Below are 21,349 nucleotides of genomic sequence, written 5' to 3'. Positions count from 1 at the left end.
TAACGGAAACCCAACATTATTTGCCCCCTGCCTTTTTTCCCATCCTTTTGCTAGTGGAACCTATCAAATGTCATCTGCATATCCACATTGTAAAACCAAACCCTTTATAGACGGTCAGAAATGATATTGCATTCTAGATGTGTATAGGATTACTGAAAACAGTGGCACGTTGCATTGTGGCTTCAGTAATTATTCCTGCCGAGGTTGGCAGAGCGGTCCTGCTGCACGGTTACATTGTGCAATCCCCTTCGTGTGGCCCTTTTCAGTTTCTCGAGCCGAAACATTTATTATAAAGGTTTCAAAAACGTTCATTCTGGTCAACTTTAAGGGAGACAACACCTTTAACATGGAAGCCAGTTGATAAAAAGTTGACTTCGCCAGTAGAGATGAGCGAATCTACTCGATTCGGGTGTTTTTGAACTCGAGCACCGCTTTTTCCGAGTAACTCACTACTCGGACGAAAAGATTCAGGGGTAGCAGTGGGGAACAGGGGGGATCTCTCTCTCCCTCCCCCCCTCCCCTCTGCAACCCCCCGCTCACTTCCGGCGCCCCCCGAATCTTTTCGTCCGAGTAGTGAGTTACTCGGAAAAAGCGGTGCTCGAGTGCAAAAACACCCGAACCGAGTACGTTCGCTCATCTCTATTCGCCAGTTATTTCCCCTGTAGTGGTCTCGCAGAGTACCCCACTCTATGATGTCCATGTCCACTAACAAGGTAAATGGGAAGGGTTGTTACTGTTGCAATACAAAATATTCAAGCCCCTCCCCACCATATGGACGGCTTCTATTAAAGTCAATGGAAGCCATCTGATCTGCGTGCTGAATGACGGTACATGTGCTTATGCCGCGGTCACATGGGTTGGACTGACATCGTGACATCATCCTGCACCGGATTCTATGTTGTAGCTGGTAAACCGTGACATCTGTGTTGACAGACTTCACTAATGTGATCTTCTCATGTATTCTCAGACATATCAAAAGGTCATTTTGACTTGAGTTTCAAGCACTCTCCTATCTTGGCAGTACTTATAGCCATAACCGTAGTGATAATACTAGAACTACAGTATAAGGCGATGCACGCACAGAGCAATAGGCGATAGGGAACAATGTGAACATTGTTCTTCTGCCTCATAATGGCAACTTACAGGGGGTGTACAAAAATATGGAAACACCTTACAAAATGCATTGGATTTTAATCATTAGCACTGAGCTGCCCTTTTAACCCCTGCTTGGCTGAGAGCTTTTTTTGCCAAATTTGTGTTTACTTCACCTCTTGCCCTGCTCTGGGTGGCTCAAACCCCTGACCAATGGAACCTTGCTGCTCGGGTAGATGACTTCTGCCCAGCAGCATCTGCGTCATATTACCTCCACTTAGAATCAGTCCCTACATGTGTTATTGAAATATGATTTATAATCCCATACAGCTTAATGCATGCATTTCAAATGGTATTTCCATATTTTTGTCTATCGTTGGCTCATTCAAACGAGAAATCATTGGATCTTTCGCATGCGCTGTATAAGTGAATGAGAACGACTGAACAAGCGCTATTTAAACCGAACAATAACTGAACGAGCCAATGATAATTTTTTTTCCCCCCGAATAAACTAAATGAAAAGCGAACAATTTATCGTGGACTGCGTTTACACTGAACGCTGATCATTCATTTTCGCTCATTCGAATGGTTATCCTCCTGTGTATAAAAGTCTTCCCTCTCTTCACAGCGCCTCTTACCCAATGCCTTACGAAAAAAAGATGACAAAAATCCGAACAAGCGCTGCGATCGTGATGAATTACTGTAACCGTGATTACTTTTTATCCCCTTTGGCCGCCCTGTCGGATCATTGGTCCATTACTTCCAGATGATCCACCTCCAGATGTTTGGATGCTTTCGGATTGCATCATTAACCCTTCCTGTCTGGTCCCTATTCCCTTCTCTAATGGAGTTGTTTTTCCCACAAAGAGTTAATAGGCGTTTGATCAAGAGCCGTCAGACGTAGCCGCTGCGCGCCAATTAACCTATGTCATCCTAACACACCTGCATTTTTCCTGTGCGTCTTGCTAGAAATGTTCACATTTATTTTTCGGATTCGCGTAAAGTATTACTTGGAGCGTTCTATATCAGAGATGAAATGTAGTGAACTATGGCAGTAGGCTGGATCTGTCCTACCAAGGGTTAAATGAAGGAATGTGCCCAGGCCTGGAGCAGTCAGGGAGCCAACACATAAAGACAGAGTCTTGACCCCATTAGCTTGTGTCCCCATCCACAAGCACTAATTGCTCATTAAAAAAGCTTTAATGAACTTGTGCATGAATGCCCGGGTTCTTGAACCTGCTGCTGGCTTCTGCCTCCTCATTCTGCTGACTGGAGATGTTTTGTTAGATTGGAGATAGGGGGAACTCAAGTACCTGAGGAACTGCTGATCAGTAACATTTGCAGTCACCAGCGCCTTTTTTGTCTTAAAATAACTTTTCTTAAAAATTGGGCATTTCAATTTGCATGGTGTCGCAACTGAGCTGGAAAAGTGGAGGAACTTCAAGAAGTGATATATGAAAGAAGTATGTGGTGCACAATATACATAGAAGCCATTTTAAGTATAATGGGCTGTATGCACGCTGTGATACGAACATTTCTGGGTATATGTGTCAGATGTATCCATTCCGCTCCATTCATTTGATGTCCTTCTGGCCTCCATCCGAGTGGTATACTTCTGTAGAACTTTTTTTAACAGCTAGGAAAGCATAGCAGACTACACTTTCCTATACAGGGGCCCACTACAAAACAAACAGACCCTCACTAGCCAAGCCGGAAACCTACTGCACACTGATGAAGGGCAATCACCCCGAAACAGCTGTCTGTGTATGGTTATTCTGGCTTTGGCTCACAATTCCCAAGTTTTGTTATAGGGGGTATTAGTGTAGTATGTTCCACCGGAAGTATGGGTTGGCCGGGCTCACCTACAGGTAACGCTCAGGTCATGTTCCCTAGCTGGCAAAAGCTTCTGATTGGCAGTGGAGACATACTACACTAGTACCGCTAGGTAATAGTAGGCAGCTCCCAGCCCTCCTCCTTATCCTGACCAGTGCCGGAGTGTCAGCCCTCCTCCGCATTCCGACCGGTACACTAATACCATTATAGGGTTTGTTCAAAAAGTCTGACATTGACTTGCAGGAATGCTGCCTCCCAATAGGTGGTGCTGCAGAGGTATTCCATCTTCCCATTAGCCTATTTCCCAGAGGAGCATAGATGGCCTTATGAGTCTCCTCACACACCTTCTAGGTTCTCTCCTTAAGGAGAAACAATACCCTTCCCGACCAACGTCACAGGCCTCTCACTAGCCAAGCCCAAAACCTGCTGCACACTGATGAGGGGTAAACACTCTGAAATAGCTGTCTGTGTATGGATTCTGGCTTTGGCTCACAACTCCCAGGTATTGTTATAAGGCTTGTTTAAAAAATCTGATACTGTCTTACAGGAATATTGCCTTCCAATAGGTGGCGCTGTAGAGATATTGTTCCATCTTCGCATCTGCATTCACTGGTATAGCATTATTGCTAATGGATGACCCATGCAACTTCATGGCTATAAAGTGGAATATGTCTTCCATCTGAGATATGTCAGAAAATTTTCTGATGAAAGGCTTAAATGCTGTCATTGCTGCCCTTAGGTTAGATGGTACCCTGTGCGGAGATTGTTTCTGGCCTCCCCCAATTTTAAGAAAAAGATGATATATATACATTGCACTCATAAGCAGTCTGTGTTTCATTTTATGAAGGCTGCGCTGTAACTGGTTGCTATGGGCAACAAAGACAGATTTACATTTGGCCAACCCTGTAGTAGTGCAGCCAACCACTGGTGTAACTATAGGGGATACGGTTGCACACGGGCCCAGGAACCTTAGGGGGCCTATAAGGCCTCTCTTCTCCATATAGGGAGCCCAGTACTATGAATAAAGCATTATAGTTTGGTGGCCCTGTTACAAGTTTTGCATTGGGGCCCAGAAGCTTCAAGTTACGCCTCTGTGGGTTAAAAGAAGTTGGGGGTCCCCATGATAAGCCTTTGCACCCGGGTCCAGGAGCCCGACTCGGCAACCAACAATTTTACTATAGCAACCAGTCACAGCGTAGCTTTCATGTCTTACACTGCTGAGGTAAAATGAAAGCTGTGCTGTGATTGCTTGCTAGGGGCAACCTAGACAGATTTTCTTTCAGACTGCTATCACAAGAGTGTGGTGCCGGCCTACTTTTCTATGGCCGACCGTGTAATATCTCCGGAAGAGGAATCTTACCATAACAGGACAGCTCAGTGGTCTCCAACCTGTAACGCTCCAGCTGCGGTGTAACAAAAAACATCCGGCATCCTGGAGGCCGCAGTATGGAGACCACTGGAACAAACACATTTCAGCGCCACCTTGCAAATAAATTACTGCTTCGTACAAGGGAAGTGCCCATACATGATCCTCCTCTTCGCCATACAATGTTATTTCCTTTTCACTGTTATTTTAGACGGTTGCTGCCCCCACCTCCCGAATTCCATGTTCAGTTCCAACTGGATTTTCCGGGACCCCTGACCCAGCATTGTGATTTTCTGTAATGATAGGAAGTTGGATAAGTGCTGGCACTTGGGAGACCCCACCTATACTGAGTGCGGGTTCCTGTAATAAAGCACCATTCAATGTATGTTGGGACCCTTAGTGGACGGTAACTTTCCTCCCAGGCCACAATCATTTCTCTCAGCACCTTTATGCTGAAATAATGGCCAAAATGTCATTTTCAGCTCACTAGACAGAATCCTGTGTCTATCATAGTCTTTGTTTTCCCTGGCTTATAGTTAATGCGAGCCACCGCAAGTGGCAATCAGGAAATTTGGGCACTGGTGCTAATGAATGCTATCAAATATACACACCCACAGTCAAAGATGTCGGTCAGATTCGCATGGGCGTATGTGTATTTCCGTGTGCACCAGCCGTTGCGTTTCTGCAAGCACCTTTGCATTTTTTACTGTACTTTTGTGCGGGCACAAAAAAAACATGCAACCATAGTCTCAGCCATTCAAATGGCCTATTAGTGTAATTAGTTCCACATGTTCTATTTCCCTGCGCAAATGTGCAGGAAAGGCGGAATATTTTTTCGCACAATGGAATTACACGCACACACAAAATACACGCTTGTAAATGAACCATTTGAAATCAATTGGTTCCATTCACTGTGTCTTGTGTATGCAAATTTGGCAAGCGCGAATACGGTCATATGAATCTGCATTATTCTGTTCCCCTGAAGCTAAAATTTCGCATCAACTCTATTGGGATCCATTTGGTTTCCTGCATTTTACCAGGCAAAAAAGTTGCTTTTCTTCTGCTATTTTGTTCTGTATCTGCGATAGAACCTCCGAACGAAGGTTTCAGCGCAGATGTGAAAGTGGCCTTACATGCTGACTATTCAAATAATTTATCAATTCGTCATATTTGTCATAAGTCTTTTCTTTTTACTGATTCAGCACCGGGCCTAATAGTGGGTTTTGAGTAGGTGAACCTCCTCTGTGATCCCTATGCAATAATAGTAAGCAGCTCAGCTAGATAGAACCCATGGATTGGTGTGGACTGTTTCTGGAGGAAATCGCCAATAAGTATAGGATGATTCGAAAGGAATTGTGGAAAAGTAAAGCCGAGTTACTCATTCATGGAGCAGCCAGAATGACATGAAAAGATAGAAGAACTCAAGTTTTTAATGCACTTTACAGATATTCGATGCAGGCAGCGCTGGTGACACTAGACGACCAACAGATGGGTTAGTCTCTTGTTTGACTCTTATTCCCCTTTTAGACGAGTTGATTCTTGTTTGCACAAGTGAGTGACGTCATCGCTAACTGATTTGAACTCATATTTAGACCGTAAGATCATCGTTGAGAATCGTTCACTGTTCCACATTCCTATGTACAACACAGAACGGAAGTGTTTAAACACAACGAGAAGCGAACGAGCCAACGAGGATTTTTAGTCCTGCTAAAACTGAACGGCGAACGAAAAGTGCACAATTCTGGTTCGTCATTCGGTCATTGGCTTGCTTTTAAACCGACAGTTATCGTTCACTTTTGCTTGTTTTAACGATAAAATCGTTACTACTAAATGCACACGAACGTATATCGGCTCGGTTTTCATGCCGAGCCGATATACGTCGTCCTCATCTGCAGGGGGGGAGGATGGAAGAGCCAGGAGCAGGGACTGAGCTCCCGCCCCCTCTCTGCACTATTTGCAATGAAAGGAGGCGAGGCGGGGGCGTGGCTAAGTTATGCGAATTAGCCCCGCCCCGTCCCGCCTCTCCCCATTGCAAATAGTGTAGAGGAGCGGAGAGGAGGCAGAGAGGGGGCGGGAGCTCAGTTCCTGCTCATGGCTCTTCCATCCTCCCCCCCCCCTGCAGATGAGGACGACGTATATCGGCTCGGCGTGAAAACCGAGCCGATATACATTCGTGTGAATGCAGCCTCCAGGCCACCTGCACATGAACAAATTTGCATTGCGGAATCCGTGTTAGGCGTCCACACCGCGAATCCGCAGCAAATGTTTCCATTACATGCTATTGAAAATCGCTTTTTCAAATTGCGATTTCTGCGAGCGGAGGAAAAATCGCAGCATATTCTATTTCTCTGCAGTGTCCACACGGACGACTTCCATTGAAGCAATCTGACCCAAGGCCCTGAACGCAATTGACATTGTGGAAGGGTTGCAGATTTTGTATCACCGCCTAGCGACAGCGCGAGAAAAATAGACATTTATTAAAAATTTGTACTGCGCATGTCTGATGGCGGCTTGTAACAGCCATCCACAGTACAGAATATGAAGATAAGTGACAGGTACGCGCAGACCCCGCCTGCAGTGGAATTGATGCCAAAGATATGCCAGGACTAGAGATGAGCGAGCATACTCGTTAAGGCGATTTACGAGAGAGAGCATCGCCTTTTTCAAGTACCTGCTGGCTCGTCTCTGAAAATTCGGGGGGGCTGTGGAGGGCGGCGGAGGGGAGCAGGGTGGAGAGTGAGAGAGAGATCTCTCCCTCCCAATCCCCTCCGCAACCCCCGCGGCCCCCCTGAATTTTCAGGGACGAGCCAGCAGGTACTTGAAAAAGGCGATGCTCTCTCGAATAAATCGCCTTAACGAGTATGCTCGCTCATCTCCAGCCAGGACACATCTAGGCTCAACTGGACTACCATTAGACATCTGTATGGCGCCTACATCACACATCTGCAAGGTGAATTCAAAGTTTGAGGAGTTCTTCTATCTGATCAGGTCATTCTGGCTGTTGGATGTCACTTCATGTATGAAGATATCAGCTTTCATAATGATCTTATATCAGTCAACTGCTATTTAGTCAATAATGTGATATATTATTTGAGTGTCTGTTACATTGTAGCTGTTCTATATTTGGGTAAATGTGACACGTTGTATCAGTTGGAAAACTATTATAGAAAACTCCATATGAGTTCATTATAGTTAACCGTGGAAAGGGGGTTCTCGGATGAAAATAACACGCATACATGTGTGCTAGTGTGAGCTGTGTGTGACTTGTGGGGTAAATTCTGATGCTTTGTATGTCTCATAAAACACATGGAAATGTTGGCTGTGTAAAGCCAGTCTCCACCCAGTTCTTTGAACTACAACTAGAAGTCATGAGCCAAACACTCTGAGCCAACCCTACACATTCCCCATACACAAAGCTGTATCTTGTCTGGTGAGTATATACAGGATGAGTCCGGCCATAGGTTATCATTAACGACCTGAACTAGTTGGTGCATGCTAACAGTTATCGCCTATGGGACTAAAACAATCAGGTCCAACCACTTATGCTTATCAGATGGGAAAAATACATTGGGGAAGGGAGTGTGTGTGGGGGGGAGGGGAAGGGGGGGCATTGCAAGAGTTTGTCCAATGGGTCAAGTCATTGAAGAAAATTGTTTGTATGGTCAGAAATAACTTTTCGTAGAGTTGGAAGGGACCTCCAGAGTTATCGGGTCCAACCCCCTGTTCAATGCAGGATCACTAAATTATCCTAGACAGATGACCCCACAAACAGTCATCTGTTTGGGAGAAAATCTCTCTCTCCCTCTCTCCCCCCTGCTCACTCCCGCAACTCACCGCTCACCCGCGCCGGCAGTCGAATCTTTTCTTCCAAGGGGGCAGGTACTCGCTAAGGACAATACTCGCTCGAGTAATTGCCCTTAGCGAGCATGCTCGCTCATCTCTATTAGCACATAAACATTACCTTCTTCCTTGCCCCATCCCACCAATTGGCTGTGGAGATCAGTGGGATGATTGAATACAGGTGTGAGAGGTAGATAAAAGCATTTGGCTCATTCATCTGCATCCCCCTCTTCGACAGGTAGAAGGTAATGTTTGTGGCAATGCTGACTATATGTTCTTGGTTATGTATACTGCTTTAGATGTGGATACAATGTACATTTGTTGGCTATACGATATTCATATTGACTGCCTTCTACCTTCTTTCTTTGCATATCTGCTGTTCCATATTTTAAGATTTTTATAAATTTGCGAGGATTTAATAAAGATTTCTTTTTCGCTTCTGTTTTCTAATTGGTGTATAGGATGGTATATCTGCACTGAGTGTATGGTTAATTATTGGACCTGTTATTGGTGTAGTTTGTAGATATAGGTAACATACTGTATACAACAGAGGCCTTGGTCTTTAATGTTCTGCTTTTCTTTTCTATTACATCATATATTAAGTTAATGGGTCTCTCTTTTTTTACAGGATCCTCAGCAATAATAAGATTACAGTATTGCGGAATGGCTCATTTTATGGACTTCTGGACTTGGAGAGGCTGTAAGTAGTAGGTTGTAACCTTTAAATGTCATACATGTCATTTAAGGCCGGAAAGACATAAACCAGAAGAACGCATATTTTCCTCACTATGTAGTTATTTTTCAGCCAGTGTGCTTATTTGCATGTAGCTGTGGAAGGATTTGCATATCCAGACTGCTTAGTTTTGTAATTTGAGGTTGAAGACCTTTGTAGGAGATGTAATATGTGCAGCAAAAATACACTCATTGTCAAAAAGAAACAAGCACTTAGAAGGAGTTGTCGCAATCAAATGAAACTTTCTATGTGTGATTGTAACATTGATATAAGTAAGGGATTACAATATCAGAGCAAAGGGAGAATTTATTGTGGAAAACTGTACTAGGGAGGCTCTAGTATCCTGTTGTACCGCCTCTAGCTGCGATACAATATATGATATGGGTGAGCATGGAGGCTCTAGTACCCTGTTGTACCACCTCTAGCTTGGATGCAAGATGTGATACGGGCGGGCATGGAGGCATATAGGCTCCATATAATATCCTGTGGCATATTGGTCCACATTTGTTGTAACTGAGCCTATAAAGCCTATAGCTTGTGCACTAGGCTGTTGAAATTGGTGTCCCAGATGGTCTCATACATGTTCTTATTGGTGATAAATCTGGTGACTGGGCAGGCCATGGAAATGGGGCAATGTTGTGGAGACATTATCCTTGCAGCCGGGCATTATCCTGCTGAAAAATGCCATGAGCGGAACACATGTGGGTGCAGGATGTCCCGAACATATCGCTGAGCTGTCATTGTCCATCTTACCACTACTAGGGGTGACCGGCTGTCGTATGCGATGGCCTCACAGACCATTACCATAGCAGTGGGGGCTGCGTGCCGCTCCACAGCAAAGGCAGGATTGAAGTGCTCACCCCTAGGTCTACAGATATGTCCGTCATCACTAGGCAAACTAAATCTCAATTCGTTGCTGAGGACAACCTAATTCCACTTCTGTAGCAGTCCAGTTTCATTGTTCATGACACCACTGCAAACGGAGGCGACAGTGGGTGAATGTCAAAAGCAGTATATGTAATGTGCTCCATGAGACCAAATGTCCTTCCCGCCAAGTTCCTGGAAATGGTTCTAATAGACACAGGGGCCTGTAACTATTGTGCTACCTGTCTCTGGATGGCAGGCAATGAAATGCTTAGAGCTGCTTGTGCTTTTTGGATGATCAGATAATCCTCTCTACTGGTGGTCTGAGGGCATCCAGAGCCAAGTTGACTTGTGTGCATGATCTTACGCATCCACCAGAGGTGTAACTTGAAGCTCCCGGGCCCCAATGCAAAACTTGTAACAGGGCCCCCAACTATAATCCTTTATTCATAGTACTGGGTTCCCTATATGAAGAAGAGAGGCCCTATGGGCCCCCTAAGGCTCCTGGGCCCGGGTGCAACCGTATCCCCTGCATCCTCTATAGTTACGCCCCTGGCATCCACTAGTCCCAACACCTCCAAGCAGTCTGGTCAGAGTGGCTCAGGTGGCGGGAAATGCATCAATACAATCATACAGCTTCTGGCATTCCAATAATGCCCCCTCTCATGCTCTTTTAACTGGGCAACATTTTATACGATTGTGTCATAGAGGTGGCTAGTGGTCAACAAGATCTACACAAAAGGTCACCACACACAAGGAGCCTCTGAGAGCCTTAGGTGACAAGACTGTTCATCTAATCATTTGGATATCTGCCTGAGATGTAACTGAATGCCGAGTTTTGCAGCAAAACAACAACTCCTTCTAGGGGCTGAATTTTTTTTGACAAAGAGTGTAATGTGGTACTTTGTTAGTCCAAACAATCTATGATGTTAAATACTTCTGTATAAAAAAGACAAAAGTATTATAGAGATGATGCCTTTATTAGCTAACCAGAAAAATGATGGATGCAAGCTTTTTTTTTCTTTTCAATAATTTTTATTGGGTTTTATAATAAACTAAACAAATAACAGAAAGTTGACACATTTGTGGCGTTAGAATACAATTTCTGTACTGTGACTAAAATATTTTAAACATACAATGCAATGCGGAATCGTATTGAAACTAATGTTCATTCTTACAAAATAAAAGTAAATAGTTGCCAGCTTAATGTAGTTCGTCATTGAGTGCTAGATATCAAGCTATTGAGGCTACTGGGTCCCTTCGTCAGGTTGGTGTAAAAACATATATCTGAAGATATTTTTGCTCTCTATTGAGACCCTGAGAGGAAGAGCAGAGCATTTAAATAATGGTAAACCAGAGCCAAAGTGTTACGTTCGAGTAAGATGCCAAAACACCTCATCCGGATCTGACATAATACTTGTCCAAAAAGGGCGGATATGAAAAAGGACACAATATGAAAACTCGGAGAATAAAACTATTAATAACAAGACTAAACAAGGGGGAAAGGGAAATCTCACCCTATCATACTAAGGCTTCTTTCACATGAGCGCATATCGGCCGGCGTTTTCACGGCCGGCCGATATGCGCTGTGATCTGATGCATTGGATTCCAATGCATCAGATCACTTGGGCGTATTTGTGAGACATAAAAACGCCCGGCCAGGCCAGTGTAGCGCCGGGCGTTTTTACGTTGCACCCAAAACATAGTTCTGGAACTATGTTTTGGCCGGAATATGTCCAGCCGCTCCACGGGCTCCTATGAGAGCCCATGGCAGCGGCTGTAGGTGGGAGGGAGTTTAGCAGCGTGGCTGCTAAAATCCCTCCCTCTGTTCTCGCCCCACCCGTGCAGGCTTACCTGTCTTCCTCCCCTCTCGTTCTGTGCAATGGGAGGGGTGGGGCGGAACTAAGCGCCATTCCTCCCCGCCCTCTCCCATCGATGCTATGGACAAGGGTGGGATGGGGCGGAGCTAAGTGCCTGCCCTCTCCCCACCCCTTCTTTAAAGCCATCAATGGGAGGAGGCGGGGCGGACCAGTGCTTGGCTCTGCCCCTGTCCCGCCCCCTCCTATTGCCCAGAACGAGAGGGAAGGAAGACAGGTGAGCCTGCAATGATGAGGGAGGGGAAATGGGAGATGGCCTGGTGAGTTTTTTCCTAACAATGTAGCTGTGAAAACGGCTGACCGATATGCACTCGTGTGAAAGAAGCCTAATAGAAAGACCCTCCTAAAAGTTGGGCGATCGGTCCATGTCTGTAAACTAGGAGCTTACTAGTCTGTCCCTAGATGGTAAAAGGGATGACAATTGACAGATCTAAATAACAATAGTCACAAAAGTACTAAGAAACGGATGTTACAACACCACTTAATAAGCATAAACAGCAGAGACTCATCTGACATTAAGATGACACCAGAAGTATGCGGACCGGACCAGAACTCCACCATGCAGAGGAATACCCAGCACCTTCTGAGAGCAGGGGCTGGAATAAATGAAATAGCAATTACTGTTGATTTGCTGACTGGGGGAACCACCTCCCCTGTAGTGGCCCGAAGTCTATACATTTGGCCCCTCCATAATTGTCATACATGTCATGTCTGCAGTGTAGATACACTGTGCAAATTGTCTTGTTTCTAGTTATGTGTATTGCACAGCTGCTGCATGTAAGAAGTTAATGTCTGTAACTGGCTGGGATATGTCTGAAAAACGTATCAAACAGTCATGTGGGTATGTAAGATATAAAAATGAGTGCAAGACAAAAGTTGGAGGCTTTTGCAGTTCTACTGCTTTAACTGTAGAGTGTGGAGTAAAAGTGCTGGCCACATGGGGTACCATCAACCCTCATGTGGTGAAGAATGATAGCTGAGGAGAGGTATCCTGATGTTCCCATTCCAGGACCCCTACCTATAGAGTGAGTGGAGAAAGGAGCCTGCTGTGCAGTGTTCAATCTACTAAGCACAAGTGAGTGCCTGTGGAGTGTTGTGTCCTCTGGTGTGTCTGTCTAGGAGCGGAGTCGTACAGATAACTCAGCCTATAGGCCCGGTTTCATCCTGTGTCCTGGAGTGTGTGTATTCTGTCTAGGAGTGGAGTCATACAGATAACTAGGACTGTAGGCCTGGTGTCATCCTGTGTTCTCCTCCGTGACCTTTCTTAACTGTTCTTCCAGCACTGGTGTGTGAAAGTTCCCTTTTAAAGAAGTAAAGTTCCAGTCACTGCCCATTCCCAGTGATTGAGGTATTCAACTATAATTGTGTGTGGACTCTATTATTTTTCCGGCCGGACAACCAACGGTGTGAAGGAACAGTGGCTTCACAAGTGACAATTTTTTCAGTCGGATGGTGTGATTTCACCACAGATCCACTTCAGGGTTGCGGCTGGCATGCTGCAACACAAAACACTAATACAGAAACATAGAAAATTGACAGCAAAATATTTCTTAGGACTGATATATCCTTATCCAGGGCATGCCTTCATTCATTTATTGTTGAGTTTCCAACCACATCTGTTATAGAAACAAGCGTTGTTGGAACAAGCGAATGAATTTTGCTTACAAGCGATGTCCCTTTACACGCACTGATAACTCTGGTCCATTCTTGAAACTTTATTTTGTGCTGGCCTATTTGTACTGATCCTTTACAATCAGAAGGTGCTGATTCCAAATATCAAGACCGAATTGAAGCATCAGGTCAAAATGTTTTACAAATGAGAAATGTTTGTTTTCGCCTCGTTTAGTTTACAAGGAATTCCCAAACTTGTGAAGAACGTAATAACACATAATAATGGTCTAGTACAAAAATATAAGTTGTTAGTGAAAGGAAAGATGAATAGCTCTGTTAATAACTAATTATTTGGCACAAAGTTTCTTTTTTTTTGATCTTCTGGTATAGGTATGATCAGAGTTGTCACGCTGCAACCACCAGCTGTCGTCTGCCATCATTGTGTTCCACACGACTTGGTATCTGTAGTCCACGGTCTTAATGTCGTTGTGGGAACCTTCTCCTGGCTCTTCACTCAGAGCTCCAAGATTTGTGGAAGTAGTTTAGATGACTGTGGAGGAAATGCATCTTAATACTCATGATTGCTCGCAGTCTATGAAAGGAAGTCATCAAAGTTTGAACTATTAGTACATAATTCTTGGCCCTGGCATTGCGCAGAGAGTTAGTCGTGACGTCAGAAAAAGGAGATCAAGCTTCCCTTTCTCTGACTCTCATGGTCTTCACAAATTTTGTCTTTGACTAGATTCCTAATTTGAATTTTAATTAATTTAATTTGTCTATTGCAGGAATTATATAATGTTTAATACCTCCTTTATTCTTATGCCGGAATCATGAAAGAGTTCAACATTATTTATCACTTCTAGCTCTCTGTTTATTTCATTTCATTTGAAAGGATCAGCCATGGATATCTTCACAAAAAATAAACTCTTTTGACCTTTGTTAAGGTTACATTTTACATATCAGGAGGATGGATGGATGGATGGATAGATAGATAGAGGCTGGAGAAGAAAGTTGAGCGGCTCCTGAGGCATCAATAGATTGCCCTGGACATTTATGGGACTGGCCGACCCATAAACAGAGCGCCGTCTGTGGGAAATTAAACTCCAATCTAGAAGAAAGTATTATAAATGATGGAGAGATCAAGTTGGACATTAGGGCTTGAGAAATAGACTTGACATCTTGCCAGTATTTCTACTACTCTGTGCACTACGAAGAAATTCTTCCAAAAATCTCTGAAGTAGAGGACATAAATCCGCCCGCACCCATAACCCCCATGACTGGTCTCATATAGAATACCCTCATTTTTCTCCAATGACTTTGGTCACATTTGTATGATTATGGGTCCACGGTTGTAAAAGTTGATTGCAGTCCTGTAATGGGGATTATTCCCAAAAGCGTCCTTCTAACTGTTCCTCTTAGGGGAAGCACTTGTTAACACTGAACTATTCATTCACCCAGTAAATGTGGCTTCTCATAGTAAGCCTGAGAACGTGATGGAGGACCTGTATGATGTTGTACGGAGTTCTGGAATCTCTACACACGGAGTTAATTGTTTGTATCATCAGTGACTGCACTGTACTGCCTGCTGGGGCTCCAGAACAGAGCCCTCTTATCTGCCAGCAAGAGGAATCTTTATAGCTTGCCCGCCTGTAATGAGCCTAAGATTTATAGCAGAGCTGTGGGTTACATGGATTTATGCAGAAATTGGGGAAAGCAGAAGGCTTATTTTGTCCCTCAGACCCAGAGGGAGCCCGGTTATAGGTTCCAGCTGCGAGATCAGGGGGCGGGAAGGGTAATTTTGTTTGATGTATGAAGTAAAGTGTCTAAGGGGTAGCATGCCAACAGTCCTCCACAGCCATAATCACACAGTACTCTATTAAGCTACAGACATTCCTGCAATGGCTTAGAAATCCATTTTTTTCCCGTCTTCTGACTTTGAAATAGAAAATATTGAGTAATAGTTTAAGAAATGTTTTCTCCTCCGTTCTTGTCTTAAACTAAATTCAGAATTCTGCTGCTTTCCTGTTGCATTGTGGAAGCTCAGATGTCAGTTGGACTCTGTTCACATCACGTTCAAGGTCTACATTTGTAAATGTTCCTGGCGTATGCGCCAAACATATCAGTAGAGCTACATTCATCCAACAGAGGCCAAAATAATGTCCTTTTGGCATCTGTTCAGCTGGTATATGTCAGTATACCATTTTTACGGTGCACAATGGCATAGTAGACTATGCTACTCCATACAAAGGTATAAAGCAAAAAAATGTATCCCATGCAGTATATGTTTTTCTTTTTTTTGTTTTACAATGAGAGCCTATTAGGAGTTTAACTCTCTGTATGTGTATAAAGTGGAATACATTGTAGCCTGCTGTTGCAGGTGGAAGTGTCACGACGCAGATTCACGATACAATGCAGCAGAAGAAGTTACAAAAATATGCAATATTTATTTTTAAACAAAAGAATGAAAAGGAGAAAATCTTATAAAACAAGTAAGCAATTTCAAGGGATTCTATCAAGATAGCAAGTTATGCCCTATCCATAGGATAGGGAATAACTTGCTGATCGATGGAGATCTCACCGCTGTGACCCCCGTCGATCTTGATAATGCTGGTCATGCAAGCGCACGAATTCTTCATTCATTTTCAACGGGACTGCAGAGATGGCCAAGCGGCACTCGCTCAGGAATTTCTGTCACTTATGTCACTGCGGGGGAAGAAGCGACCACCCCAGTGACATGCAGAGCGTCCCGTTCTGGAGATCGGTGAGTGTCTCAGCTGTAGACTCCAGTTGATCAGCAAGTTATCCCCTATCCCGTGGAAAAGGGTTAAGTTGCAACCTCATTAGAACCCTTTTACGTTTTACCGTAGACCTGCCTCACGCTATCTAACCTGGCTTGCACCACATTTATCATGTGGTTTTAGATGCTTTTGGACACCTTACGACTCGTCCAACAAATGCATGGACTTGCTGGGTTCTCCAGAGAAGGGATATTCTTTGTAACTGCTCTTCAAGAAATGGTGGGACTAAAATGTTGTTGAATAATGTTTTTCATTTTCAAATATGGTGCTTTGCGACTTCTACTGTAACTTCTGGAAAAGCCAAATGACAACTAATGTGTCCACCATTACCGTGCCAATAAGTATTGTCTATTAGCTGTACCTAGCTGTCTGCGGTCCTCCGTAAGCTGAACAGCTTGGATTCTAAAGGTCCTTCTACATGGAGCAATTTGCTCCAGTAGAGGAGTATCAAAGCTAGTCAACTGGGTCTTTACAGAGGCTGATTCAGACTCTACTAGGAGACAATCATTCATACCATCGTTTATCCCTACGGAGCTTGAAAAAGACCCTATTGGGTCGAAACGTCGCAGCTTCTTTGTACTGAGGAATAAAGAAATTGGATTTTAAAGAAACCTCTGAGTGCTGGTCTCCCTATTGGACTATTTGGAGTTATCCCTACAGAGCTGTCACTAGTTGACAACACATGTTCCTGTTTACATGGGGAGATGTACAGCCAACCAGCAAGGATTATTATGCTCACGTAAACAAGTCAATCAGCTGCCTAATTAGCATTTGCTCATTCGTAGGCTGATCATTTGCACTTTTACAAGATCCGAAGACCTAGCCAAAGAATGTTCGGACAAACTTTCTTTTCTGATTATCAAGCATTGTATAGGGACCTTAAAGGGGCTATATTAGGATCACAAGTTATCCCCCATCCACTCTCAGCGATCTCAAGAATGGGGGTCCCATATCCCACTCAGCCTGTCACTGCAGGGTCACTTCAACCCCTCACTTACATCAGAATGATCAGAGGGCTGGCCAAGCACTTGTACCGTATTAATTTAATGTGGCTGATGGAAATACTTGCTGTTCAACTGTTGCATATCACTGTGGGGGATGACGCAACCCAACAGTGACAAGCAGAGGGAGACATGAGACCCCCATCCTCAAGATCGGTGGGGGAAAATAGAGGATAACCTGTGATCCTGGTACAACCATTTTTTAGGGCCTTTTACACTGCTTGTCTCTTGGCTATCTTCTGCGGTACTGGTCGCGGTAGCGTACTTGTGCGACCAGCTCGCAATTTAGTCTCGTCCTCACTTGGGAAGATACAGTAATCCCTCAGTGAGGACATGGGACCTCCGTTCTTGGTATCGTGGAGGTTTCAGCAGGGATAACGTATGATCCTGATATAACTGCTTCGGGCTCTGTTCACATTAGTGTCTTTGTTTCTTCTTTATGGGATCTATAATGAGTATGATATGGCTGTTATGATCCATCATTATTCGTGAAGATCTGTTTGACAGTCCATCTTGATCAGTTATGATCTGCTTAGATAGGGAAACAATGATTTATCAAGGGTTTGTCAAGTTTCCAGGGTTTTTTTTTGTTTGTTTTTTTTACTGGCTAGAATACAGAAAAATGCCTCACTACTCAGACTATCAAATAATAACTGAATGGGATGTGGTGCTATATAGAGTGACTGAACCCCTTAGGCCTAGCTCAGACATTTTAAGGGGTTTTCTGGGATTTATCCTCAGGATAAATCATCAATTTCAGATCAGTGGGGGATCCCTGCCAATCAGCTGTTTGAAGTGTCTGTAGAGCTTGGCTGAGCACTGTTGTCACTTCACTGCATACCAGGCATAGCACCGTACATTTCATAGCAGCTATGCCTGGTATTGCAGCTCAGTCTCATTTACTTGACCTCCAGGCTTGAGATGAGACCATGACACTCAACCAAGCACCACAGCCTCTTCAATCAGATAATCGGTGGGGGTCATGAGTGGCGGAACTCTAATTATGAAATATTGATCGCCTATCCTGAGGTTAGGTCAACAATATTTCAGTCCCAGAAAAGCCCTTTCAATTAATAGAAATCTGTGACAAAACATCATAAGCAAAACTCCATTTTTGGTTGTAGGAAATTGGTGTAGGTCTTAATTGAAGAACTCCATCAAAGTAATCTTCGTCTCAGTTGACATGCTAGAAACTCACTTTTCAGTGGTTCTGGCTCATCTAGTCGCAAAATTGGCTTACTTTTACTAATTGTACAGACATTTGTGGCAAGAATTAACTTTTATTTATTTGCTCAGACTTATAATGGTAATAGTATTTCTTTAGAGACATCTGCTGAGCACATTGTGCACTGCGCAGGCCATTACGCAATGCTCCTTAAGCTTACGACAGTGAAGAGGTTAAGATATAGCAGCCAAACTCCATGTCTTCTTCTTCAGGACATCATTAATTCCTAAGTGGCACCAGATTCGTAGGTGTCACCACAGAAGTGCCTGGCAAGGGTTAAGTGGAGGCGTTTAATTTAGAACTGTGAAACCTCAATAAAGGAAAGAAGACAAACACGCTACTGGTGCAGCCAGCACCAACCGGAGGCCTGTCGTCGGCGTGCTACCGTATTCTCTAATGCACAGCATGAAGTCAGCTTGATGGTATGGAAACTGCCTGGAAGTTGTCCCAGAGACTCCAAGATCATTAAAACCACTTGTGAGGGGAGAATCAGGCCTGAGGCACTGTGAGCGTGCATGTTACCATTTCATTTATAAGGATTTATTGGGCTCGCTCTGTGGTCAAGGACATCTATGGTTAAGAGGTCAAAGACATTAGTGTCATTGGCCCATGAAGTCCTTCCCGGAAAAAAAGACTATACTGTATGTATGGATGGAGTCGTGATAATCTAGATCTCAAAACTTTTAAGCTATAAATATAAATTGGTTTCTGGTTTAGCGTCTTGTCGTTCCAGCTCTTAACCCTTTTTTCATGTAATCATCGGAATTTGCTTTACAGATGTAGCTTTATACAGTTCCAAACAAGACCAGCTGGAGATTGTGCAATCTTTGTACTTGGTTTTACTTTAATATTTAGGTATTTGATGTATATATCTGATGTGTGTGATTCGGAAAACTGGAAGGAGAAATATTGCAATCGCAAGAAGGAGAATAAATTCTGGTATGTGAATACGGTGAAGCTTTCTAATCAAGCGATTTCTAAGAATGGTGTATGTCAAGTCCTATCAAGTCACAAACCCTTATTTATTCTCCTGGTAGACCAGATGTTTTTTCTATCTTAATGTACATCAAGAGTTGTTGATGGGTTCAGAGTCTGGAGTCCACAGGACTAAAGGCCCCTTTTTACACTGGACGACTCTCAGATGATTAAGCGCCCAATAGCCCATCCAGCGACTTTCGCTCCTGTGGAGTTGTTCAATTGAATGGAGATCGTTTCGGCTCACCCGCCTACATTCACTGTAAGCAGGCAGTTGTTCAAACATTGGGTGACTCTTGTTAAACACCGACCGAGAAGTCACTCAGCAATCATTCTTTTTTAGTGAGCTGAAAAGGAATGACTAGCGAGAACTGAGCGACTTCTCACTTTGATGTGTCTGTGGTGCAAATAAAGACACCATGGCATGGGTTAAATGGCCTTTTATTAAATATTGTACAATACAATATAATGTTTCAAGTATCGTAAAGTTACGATAAAGGAAACCTGTCACCTCACAACAGCACCATAAACTAAGTTATGGTTATCTTGGGGGAGGTGACAGGGGGCTGGATCAGGGGCGTAACTATAGGGGATGCATCGGGGCCCAGGAGCCTTAGGGGACCCGAAAGGCCTCAGTTTTCCTTGGTACTATGAATAAAGCATTATAGTTAGGGGCCTTGTTACAGGTTTTAATTGGGGCCCAGTAGCTTCAAGTGATGCCTCTGGGCTGGATGATGTATTTTTTTATACTCACACATTACCTACTTTCCATGGTGCCCACCGCTGAAGTCTGTGTGAACTCTGTTCAGAGTGCTGTGCGTGCACTCTTCCCTATAAGTCTAATAACTTAGTTCATGGTGCTGTAGGGGGGTGACCGGTTCCCTTTAATGTTCACATAGAGAGAAGTTTGGTTGCAGTCATGGTAAGGACAGTTCAACAACCTACCATTGGTCCAACCCGTTATCGTCAGCCGCAAGCACTGCCTCAAGGACGCCTGAAATCAGTGGGTCTGACAATAATCAATTCCTCCGCCCTTTGAACTCACCTCAGAAGACGTCAGTCCGCCATCATCTGCATGTCATAATGTAATTTTTCTTGTGTTAGTTCGTCCCATGACTACATCTCCACACATGCTGCCATGACAATCCATAACAAATCCTTAAAAGGGCTGTCCAAGAGATTTGCTATTGATGAACTATCCTCAGCATAGGTCATCAATATTTGATCGGCAGGGTTCTACCATTCTGGATTTCCAGACCCACTGTTAAGTTAAACAGTGCTGGAAGCAGATAGTGATGTCCATTTTGCACTTACCTGAGTTGGAACTGCAGGTACAGTTCCCATTGAATTTAACCCGAACCTGTAGTACCAAACGGGACCGTTGCAATGTTGACAGTGCTATCTGTTTCCAGCACAGAGTTGGCTATCAGCTGATCAGCAGGGATCCCGAGTGGCAGACCCTACCAGTGAACTACTGATGACGTATCTTGAGGATAGGTTGTCAGTAGGAAAAGTCCTGGACAATCCCTTTAAGCGTTAATTACAAGTGAGGGTGGGACAACTCAACCTCAGTTCCTGAGGTGAAGATGACCACCTACTCCGCTCATCCTCCTTAACCCTTTCCAATCCAATTTGTATTCTGGTTTTCCTAGAGGGCTTACTTTTTAACTGTCGTTATAAAATGGGGCTATCTGCTGGCTAAAGCCAGTACTGCATGAGGTGACATGTTGGATAAGCTCCAACAGCAGAGAGGCTGGCAATATACAGTAAGAGAACCCCGACGGACGTCTTCCAACATCGGAGCTGTACAGCCTTAAATAATGTCTTTAGACATCAGACAGTGCATTGGAAAGGGTTAAAGGGAATCTGTCACCTCAAACTTGCTATCCAAACTGCAGGCAGCATGTTATAGAGAAGGAGGAGCCGAGCAGATTGATGTATAGTTTTATGGAGAAACATTCAGTCTAACTTGTATTTTATTAATTTAAACCAGTCCTGCCCAACTTGGCAGTAGATAGGGACCAAGATTAAAACCGGCAACCCTCTTGGTGCCGCAGATAGGTTTTTAGCAGCCTACTTACAAAGTGAGCCGCCACAAACCTTTCTGTTATATAGTTTCATTATTAAACGATTT

At 44.0% G+C, this 21,349-nt stretch overlaps 1 protein-coding gene across 1 annotated transcript in view; it reads left to right on the top strand.

The window, feature by feature from the left end:
* The window catches only part of ADGRA2 (adhesion G protein-coupled receptor A2), a 199,712-nt gene that overhangs the window by 65,841 nt on the left and 112,522 nt on the right, over positions 1 to 21,349 (top strand). Inside the window, exon 2 of the mRNA XM_066592997.1 lies at positions 8,760 to 8,831. Coding sequence (XP_066449094.1) covers positions 8,760 to 8,831 — 72 coding nt within the window. The remainder of the gene's footprint in view (positions 1 to 8,759; positions 8,832 to 21,349) is intronic.

Source organism: Eleutherodactylus coqui, chromosome 2 (assembly GCF_035609145.1).
Source record: "Eleutherodactylus coqui strain aEleCoq1 chromosome 2, aEleCoq1.hap1, whole genome shotgun sequence".
NCBI classification, from domain to species: domain Eukaryota; kingdom Metazoa; phylum Chordata; class Amphibia; order Anura; family Eleutherodactylidae; genus Eleutherodactylus; species Eleutherodactylus coqui.
This window is presented reverse-complemented; position numbering and strand designations above follow the sequence as displayed.